This window comes from Trifolium pratense, linkage group LG6 (genome assembly GCF_020283565.1).
Source record: "Trifolium pratense cultivar HEN17-A07 linkage group LG6, ARS_RC_1.1, whole genome shotgun sequence".
NCBI lineage: Eukaryota > Viridiplantae > Streptophyta > Magnoliopsida > Fabales > Fabaceae > Trifolium > Trifolium pratense.
The window spans coordinates 43,610,080-43,619,388 of NC_060064.1; the positions used below are offsets into that span (position 1 = coordinate 43,610,080).

The window sequence follows — 9,309 nt, forward strand, 5'->3', positions numbered from 1 at the left end:
TCATCTTTCTCTCTGAGAAGATGATAGATTTCGATAGCTTGAAGGCAAATGGGTTCGATGTGAAACAGTACTTCTCCACTCAAGGTTGGGATAAGTACTTCAACATGCTTAATGGTCCTATTTACCCAGATCTCTTGAAGAAATTCTGGATGAAGGCTAAGGTTTTTGATAAGGCTGAAGCTAAGCAGGAAGAACTTGCTGCTATTGAACGAGATCCTAGTTTAAAAGGTAAATCTAGGAAAGAAATGGGTTTACTGGAGTTCACTGGAAAACAGATTAGGTCAAATATCTGTGGTATGAATCTGGCTTTCTCTCCTATTCATTTCAACGCTTTGCTTGGCTTGGATAACTCTGGGATAGAGTTAGATGTTTTTGAGAAGGACACAAGGTACAGAGATGATCTTCTGGCTCTGATATGTACAGATCTGAAACTAAAGGGTAAAGTCAAGGGTTTGACTGATGTCTGCAGAGTGCTATTCAAGATCATTCTAGCTGCTATTAGTCCAAGAGTTGGTGGTACTGATACAATCTCATGGACTCATCGTCATTGGTATCAGGAGATTTGTGTTCAGTTGTTGGTTCAGGAGATTTGTGATCAATTGTTGGTTCAGGAGATTTGTGAGGTGAGGGTTGTTTTGTGGGAGAGGCTTGATCAGAGGTAGGAATATCTGGTTGAGGTTCAGATGGTGGAATGTCAGGTGATTGTTTTTGTGGTTGGGGTTGAGGTTGAGGTGATTTTGTTTTAGAAGGTGATGAAGATTTGTGGGTTTCATGAGTAAGAGGTTGATTATTTAGGGGGTCAGGGCTAAGATGTTTTTCTAGCTCAGAGAGGGGGTTATCAGAAGTTGAAATGTTGGGAAGAAAAGTTCTAAGCGGTTTGGTAAACCCTATTCCAATTTCAGCTTCATTAAAGATGTACTTAGGAGACTTACCTTTGGGATCAGGAACTTGTTTCTGATGCATCCTAGTACTCAGAGTTTCTTCATCAGACTCAGTTTCTGAATCAGACTGAGATTCAGAAGAGTCACTATCTTCACTTTCCTCTTCATCATTAACGACAATAGGCTTCTTTGATGAAGTTACAGCAGCTTTTCCAGACAAAGCTTCATGTTTCCTTTTCGTATTTTGCTCAGCAATAGCTTCTTCTACTTTAACCTTCTTCTGAGCCAGAAGATCTGGTTTTTCTTGATCAGCTTTCCTCTTAGGTTTCCTCTTAGGATTGTACATGTTTACAGGAGCTGGAGGGACCATACTCCTATCAACAGTATACCCTTCTTTTCTAAGAACTTCCAGATAATCTTGGATGATGTGCTCAGCATCCATTTCAGTGTCTTCTATTCTGACATAATCTTCATGTCTAATAGCACCAACAACAATGTCCTTTACTCTATGATGCTTAGTGTAGATTTTTAAGTTAGCTGGTGTGAGTAACTTTCTATGCTCAATGGACAATCTTCCATGTTCATTTAAGTTTTCAAAAGTTACTCCCAGCTCAACCAAATCCCACAACTCATGATCAATAGCAGTAATATTGCCGTACAGTCTTTCCTTCCACCATTCAAATAATGATGCATCACCATTGAATATAGGGGCATTTCTATTGCCACTATGTTCATGTGATTCATTACTCAAGTAGTCAAAACCAAAAGCATTTCTAGGACCACCACCAGCACCACTGGCATCACCAGCTTCACCGGTTGTTCTAGTGCTACTATCGTCTCCTCCAGACATAGTGTTCTCACAAGATCTTTACTGTCTCACTGTTAAGTGAAAGTAACAGACCAGTGCTCTAGATACCAATTGAAGGTGTGAAAACACAAGAAGGGGGGGGGGGGGGGGGGGGGGGGGGGGGGGGTTGAATTGTGTTTTAGCTAAGTTAAAACTTTTTCAAAGTTCTTAACTTAACTACGTTAGCAGCGGATAAGTAACACAAATAATAACAAGAGAGAGAGAGAGAGAGAAAGCACACAAGCAATTTATACTGGTTCCTCTCACAAAACGAGAGTAGTCCAGTCCCCTTGCACTTCCAAGGGAGTTCACTATAATCACACAAGATTACAAATGCTCAAGCACACAAGCAAGACACTACAAGAAATTTGGCTTTTAGCGACGGTTTTAGAAGGGTTTAGCGACGGTTTTAAACCGTCGCAACAGTAGATAGCGACGGTTCTGCAACGGTCGCAGATCATGGCGTCGTCAGCACTATATAGCGACGGTTTTATGAACTGTCCCACAAACCGTCGCAACCGATATAGCGTCAGTTATGAACCGTCGCGGATTCTTGTAAACCGTCGGGAATGAAAAAACAAAGGAATGTATTTCACCGTTTTGCGACGGTTTTAAACCGTCGCAATTCCTTCTTTTTTAAAAAAAAAAAATTTTTGGTATTTTTTGGTTAGCTTATAGCTTTTCCTATTTTAATTGATCTTATTTCATACCGATAATAACTACTAAATTAATTGATAAAAATCCAATATAGTAATTATCAACAAAAGCATAATTTTAATTAAAGTAGTGCTTAAACATACTAATTAAAATTATACAACCAAAGTTTCATAAAAAATAAATTATACAACCAAAGTTCAACACAAATGTCTAATCAAATATAAACTATATCTAATTAAAAAAAATTATACAACACAAATGTTCTAACATAGGGATATAGCTGTTCTTGATCTTCATTTTCTTTATTTCTGGATCAAAAAATGCTTGCACAATAAAAAATCATCTTAGAGCTAAGAAACAAGCCAACAACTATGTAATTCTTATATGAGGAAGAGAAATGTTATTTGTACAACCAATTTTGTACAACATTTTTGACAACTCTCTCTCATACTCACATTATATTTTTACTCTCTCTCACTTTATTGTTTTTTGTGCAAGATGAAGAAGGAAAAAAATGTTGTCCAAACATGTTGTAGCAAAATAGTTGTACAAATAACACAACTCTATGAGGAAACTATCCTAACAACGTTAAGATAGTGCATGAAATCTCACCTTCCTTACATTGAGGACCTTGTGGAGAAACCAATTCATTTTTAGGGACTTGTGGCGAGTCTTGGAGCTTAGTCTGAAACCAACTCTTTATCTACAAGAACATGCACAAGAAACATGCATACAAGAAACAAGGACATGCAAATACAAGAAACAAGCTTGACTACTTATATCATGATCACTATATCAACTTATATCATACAAATTAAAACAGAATATCCCTTTGTAACAAAAAAAAAAAAAATCCCTTTTCCTATGATTGATACCTAAATGCAGAAAAATGAACAAATCATAAAAAGTAAAGAAATATACAAAAAAGAAATGTTATACAGGATAATACAGACTCATAGATCAAACAAATTATAACACTTATGCCAGTGTTTTGAACCAACCAAACAGACGAAGTAGCATGGCATCCAAAACAGGTGACTTTTTCTCCAATCCTGTTGTTTAAATAAAAATAAATAAACTGTAGAGTTTTTTAAGCCAGTGCCTTAAGAGTTTTTTAATTGAGTTTTTTTTTTTTGACAGATTTAAACTGTAGAATTTTATAAGCCAATGCCTTAAGAGTACTAGTTAAGAATAATGTAATATAATATATTAAATATGTTCAATTACATAAATAAATATTTTTCTTTTCATCATAATATACTTTCAACTTGCAAGCAGTTTCCTGCTATGGAATGTGAGAGTTCTGGCTTACCAATATCTGCAGCTACTTGATGAGCGCACATAACTCCAGAGAAAGCTACAGCAATAACACATTGTCCAGGGAAGACTCTGTCTCCAACACAGTAAAGACCGTCTATGCTCTGAAAACAAATTTTATCGATTTTTTAATCAGTGTATTCTAATAATCCCTTTGGAATGCCGTGTGGCATTGGTCCATATCATAGGAGAATGTTCTATAACCCAACCTGGCATTCAATCAAATTTTTTTAAAGTAAACTTACAGTTGTATTAAATGGCATTCCTAATAATCCCTTTGGAATGCTGCACGGCATTGGTCCATAAGTACCCTCATCGCGGGCTAGGTATCGTCGATGTGTCTTTGGTGTCCCTACCTAGAGTTAGAGTTGAGGTTTAAGTTCAGATGAAAAAATATACACAAGTAATAAAGATTTGGCTTAACATTTCATAGAATTTGTCTTAACATGCATATGTACCCTTATCGCGGGCTAGGTATCGTCGATGTGTCCTTGGTGTCCCTACAGAGCAATGAAATGGAAGCATAACTTCTCTCCAAGACACTTTCAAAAGTACAATAAGAACATTGCATGAAGTAAAATATTTATCATGAATAGCTAATGTGGCACTGTTTATTTTAGCTAATGAAACACATTTCATAGGATAATTCTTCACGATTATTAACACTTTCCTATTAAATTATGTGAACTTTCTAACTGAATCAAATTACTAGTTGTATCTACCTCTGCGTCTATGAAAGACAACAATTGTGGATCCTGAATATACTTCCGGGCTATGGCTCCAGCATTTTGAAGCAAATAATAGGCTGTCATATAATAATGTGATCAGAAAAGCTAATAGGAACCAAAACTACTTTCGAAATTGGAATTTACGATTTTAGCATTGTATCCACATATTCAAAACAAACAAATAAGAAATTAAAGTACCTATTGTCAAGCATTCAAGCGGCTTCTGAAAAAACTGTCCAAAAAGGTAGAGTGGCTCCTCTAGCGACTTCAACTCCAATGAATTCAAGGCATTGAAAATCTAGCCATCATACAAATAAGCTTTTAAGAAAAAGTGAATTACAAGTGGAGGCAAAAACACCTTATAAGGGAGCTGTAGTCACCTCAATTAAGACAGACCTTCCAGCATTCACCATAGAATTTGAGGATACCGTCCTTTTCATGGGGAAAATAACTCGTAAGTTCTTCAATGAATTTGTCATACTCTCTGTGCACTCGAACAAGGAGGTGGTTCGGTAGATGGAAATGAACAGTTGTTGGATCTAGTATCACCTCCATCCGACAACTAACTGCTTCCAATGCTTGTGTTATCAAATTGAGATTACCCTACACAAATTTAAGGTACATGGTGTTATGATCCTTAGAAGTTAGAACCATGACATTCAACAACACAATAACTAAAAATCACTGCCACAAGGCACAAGCTACTATTGGCTAAGGGGAAAAAAAAGAGGCAACGCGATTCCGCGATTATGAAATAAGTCACGAACGTTTAAAGGTAATGGCCGCAATCCTCTAAAATGAAAAATAGCGACAACGGTTGATAGGAACCACCGCTAAGCATTTGTGACAAATTAAAGTTTTTCTTGTAGTGTACTGAGATGTTGTCTACTGTTCCGTTGCATCACTAGATTGAAATTTTTAACAATAACTAACATATATGCTCACTAGGTGAACCAAAGTACAAACTCTAAAGAGTGCATTTATTGACAATCACTAAAATACTTAGGTTAAATTTCTATCCATTTTGCATCTATTATCCATTTGTATACCTTTTAACTAAGTTCAATAACTGAATCATAACTGAATAATCGGGTTTGATTTGCATAAAATTTTAAAGTAAAATTGGAAATAAAATTTAACCAAATGAACCTGGATTTTGAAGTTTGAATGAACATAGCTGTAGGACGAATCTGAAGCAGAAGCTGAATATTTGAACCAATCTCGGCGAAAAACGAATCTGAAGCTTGATTGAAGGAAGCAGAAGCTGAATATGGGAACAAACATTGAAATGTCAAAAACCTAATTACCAAATTTCAAAATCATACTAAATTAAGTGAACCTAAATAGCAAATTTAACTGAATGAACCTGGATTGTGAAGATTGAAGCTTAAGTTGAATGAATTTGAGGAGAAGGCTGAACAAGCTTGAAGCCGATTGAAAGTGAGGTTGAAGACAATTGATCGAGTTCGAGTTTGATTTTGAGCTTGAGTTTGATCGAACAAGAAGGAATCGGTGAGCTTGATACGGATTTTGTGGGTTAGTTGAAGGAATCGGTGAAAATCTGTGAGGGATTGAACAAATCTGTGAAGAACGAAGGTTTGAGAAAAAAAATATGTGAAGAACAAAGCGATTGAAGGAATCGATTTTGAACGAATATGTGAAGAAGAAGAAAGGGTTTGAGAAAAAAAAATTGAAATCCTGGAGAGAAAAATAGAGTGATTTGAGTGTGTGAAGTCGCGCGGAAATTAGAAAAAATCACGACGGTTTAGGATTGAACGGCCACAAACTATCTTGAAAATATGATAGCGGCGACAGTTCCAAAGAACAGCCGCTACATATCAGTCGCAAAAGACAATTTATTTTGTAGTGAGAGACTTCACAACAATGCTCAAGCACACAAGCTTAAGACTTCTCACTTAAGCACACAAGCTTAAGTTTCCTCAAGTACAGGAGATAGAATATAGTTGAAAGAATACAACTGCTCTTAGAAGAACCTAAAAGAGCAAATACAATGAATACAAAGTATTTGAACTACAAGTGCAAAAACACTAAATCAGAGATTCAGAGCTTGTATACACAGAATTCAGAGTTTGTTCAGCGCGTGTTAAATCCTTGATTATCTTTATTTTTTTTTATATAATACAACTGATCCTTCTAGTATATATACAGCTAGAAAAGAGTCGTTGCAGAAATGACCGTTGAAGTAGATAGCCTTTTGTCTTCAAGCAACTTGTCTTGATGCAGTTTGGTTGTTTCTAAAACTGAGTAAGAGTTTCAGATACTTTGACCATGTGCAGAGAAGACTTTCCTTATTCAGCTAACAAGTCTGATGTCCCACGTTCTCAAGAGTGGACAGACAAAATGAGAGTAGCTGTTCTGATCAAGCTTGAAAGGTCCTTTTCTTCATTGGTAGAAGAGTTGACTTGCAAAAGGGAATCTTCACAGACTTCAAGAAGATCTTAAGAGTTTGATGAGACTAAGACCTTAAGAAGTTCTGACGCCTTCTTCATATGAAGGTTGTAACTTCTGAAGTTCAACATCTTCTGAGCGCTTGTAAACTTCTGAATATAAATCTTCTGAGCTTCACTCAGAGCTTATCTTAAGCTAATATCTGCACACTTAAATTAAATTTTTAGTCCTTCCAATTGTTTATTAATACTTTGTTATCATCAAAACCTTAATAGATTTAGGGGCAAACATCTTTAAATCAATTTTGTTCCAACAAACCAATATGAACTTCTTCAAGTTCAAACAACTTTTCTCATTAGATGGGGAATTAACATCAGTGTGTTCGTCAAACACTTCTCCCTTATTATCTGTAACGACCCGATTTTTAGTAAATCGATATTTTATATATATGCATATATTTTGGGTTAGTGTTAAATATTTATTTACGCGACGTATAATTATTTATCGCGAACATAAGTTTGTGAGCGAAACCTTTGCCATGTTAGTGGGCTTGGGGCGTTTGATAGAAGCTTAGTGGGCCTAAGCCAATTGGGCTTGGTTCATGACTAAGGAAGTGGTATAAGTAACCAAGTCAAACCAATGAATAGTATCTCATTTCATTTCTTTGAGTTTTGAGAGAGCAAGAACAAGCTAAGCTAGGGTTTTGGCTAGAAGAACACGAGCAAGGAGAAGAGTTTAGAGGCCAAGAATCATCATTCAATCCAAGGTGAGAGTGGTTAAGCATAAGCTTGGGTGATCCAAGAGAGGGGAGGTGTCTAGCCTCCATTCCCAAACTCTCTCACCCAATTTCTTTGGGGTTTGGGTGAAATTTCTTTATCATAAACATGTCTTTTCATCTTAGTATGCTTAATGAACATCTAGGAGGGAATATGTATATGTTTGATGATGGTTTTGCATGTTTATGCAACTTTGCTTATTTTGCAAGAAATTGACATGATTTTGATTGTTTGATGTATTTGGATGTTTGGAAGGGATGATTAATGTTCCTTGATATCATATATGCTTGGAATTGTTGTTTAAGAGAATTTATAACATGTTTGAATGAATTTTTGGTTGGATTCAATGTTAAACCGCCTTATTGAAACTCAAGAACAGATATTTTTCTGGTGTAGTTCGCTAAGCGACCAGGAGTTCGCTGTAGCGAACATGTTCGCTGAAGCTCGCCAATGCTCGCCATGAGCAGGTGACTTCCTGGTGAGGTTCGCCATGTCTCGCTAAGCCCTCGCTTAGCGAAGGCCTCTGCGACAGCAATTTTTGTTGATACATGTTGATGTTGTTAATGCTTATTGTTAATCGTTATATGATTTGTACGCGTATGCAATTAGTTGTAGTGCAAAGTGTGTATATCCATGTATTTGGTTTTGTTTTGGTTTTGAATTATTATATGTTTAATAATTGTGTTGTGTGATGGCATTTATATAAAATGTCAAAGAAGTATATGTATTTTTGTATATCGGGTTGTCCGATAAAGAAGAATATCAGTTTGTCTGATAAAGAAGTTTAATGGATTATGTTATCCATGTAGTGAGCAGTAGCTTCGTGCTACCTGATTATCATATGTTTGGTAAATGCATGACATTCATAAATTCATGCATTATTTAGGGATATCAGACTTGTCTGATAAAGAAGGATATTGGACTTGTCCAATAAAGAAGGATATCAATGGTAAGTTCCTTGATAAAGAAGATGGTACCACATGCATTAGTCGTGTCTAGGTTGGCATGACATTGAATGTTTGGCATTAGTCGCATTTGAGTAAATGTGCAATTATGTGTTATGTGTTATGTGAGTTCTTTGTGTTGTCCGAAACGACATGAAACTATCTGGTTGTGTATTTGTGAGTATGTGTTATCTGGTGTGTTACTTATTGTGGCATGTGTGTGAGTTAGTAATACGTGATAGGTTGAATATAGGTGCGTTTCTATATTCTTATGTATGTGATTATGTTTACTAACTCTCTACCTAATTGTTATGTGCTGGACCTTTGGGGGTTCAGGTATTCAGGTCGAGGTTTCGATCGAGCTTTAGCTGCAGATCGTTTTGGTGTGGAGCACTTTTGGTGAGGAGCTAGTGTAGGCTACCTTTGTATAGTTTTGTTAAGTTTAGTTGGGTTGTGATGTATATTAGTGCTCTGGTATTTTGTAACATCGAGTCGGGGATCGTTTGTATTCCGTCGTATATCGATGCGAACATCTTAACTTATGTTTTATGTAGATGAATTATCTTTTGAACTATTTTGTTCATTGCTTTGAAAATCCTTTATTTTAATGTTTTCCGCTGCGACGTTTCGTGTCATGTGCACGATCGTTTTATAAAATGTTTTCCGTAGCGCTCCGGCTACTTATCTTTAAAAAGTTTTTAAGATCACGTTTTTAAGGGTAGTTAGTTCGGGGTGTTACATTATCAGTCA

At 36.1% G+C, this 9,309-nt stretch overlaps 2 protein-coding genes across 2 annotated transcripts in view; both read right to left on the reverse strand.

The window, feature by feature from the left end:
- Positions 1-2,997: 2,997 nt before the first annotated feature.
- On the reverse strand, positions 2,998-5,688 carry LOC123893093 (prolycopene isomerase, chloroplastic-like). The gene is made up of 7 exons (XM_045943014.1): positions 5,580-5,688; positions 4,827-5,033; positions 4,629-4,728; positions 4,425-4,507; positions 3,948-4,058; positions 3,698-3,806; positions 2,998-3,088 (listed from the first exon to the last, which is right to left on the reverse strand). The coding sequence occupies exons 2-7, from the start codon at positions 4,983-4,985 to the stop codon at positions 3,066-3,068; spliced, it is 585 nt and encodes a 194-aa protein (XP_045798970.1). The 5' UTR covers positions 4,986-5,033; positions 5,580-5,688; the 3' UTR covers positions 2,998-3,065.
- Positions 5,464-9,309, reverse strand: part of LOC123892322 (telomere repeat-binding protein 5-like) — an 8,321-nt gene continuing 4,475 nt past the window's right edge. Inside the window, exons 4-5 of the mRNA XM_045942113.1 lie at positions 5,580-5,694; positions 5,464-5,479 (exon numbers count right to left, since the gene is read on the reverse strand). Of these exons, the coding sequence (XP_045798069.1) occupies positions 5,464-5,479; positions 5,580-5,694 (131 nt within the window). The remainder of the gene's footprint in view (positions 5,480-5,579; positions 5,695-9,309) is intronic.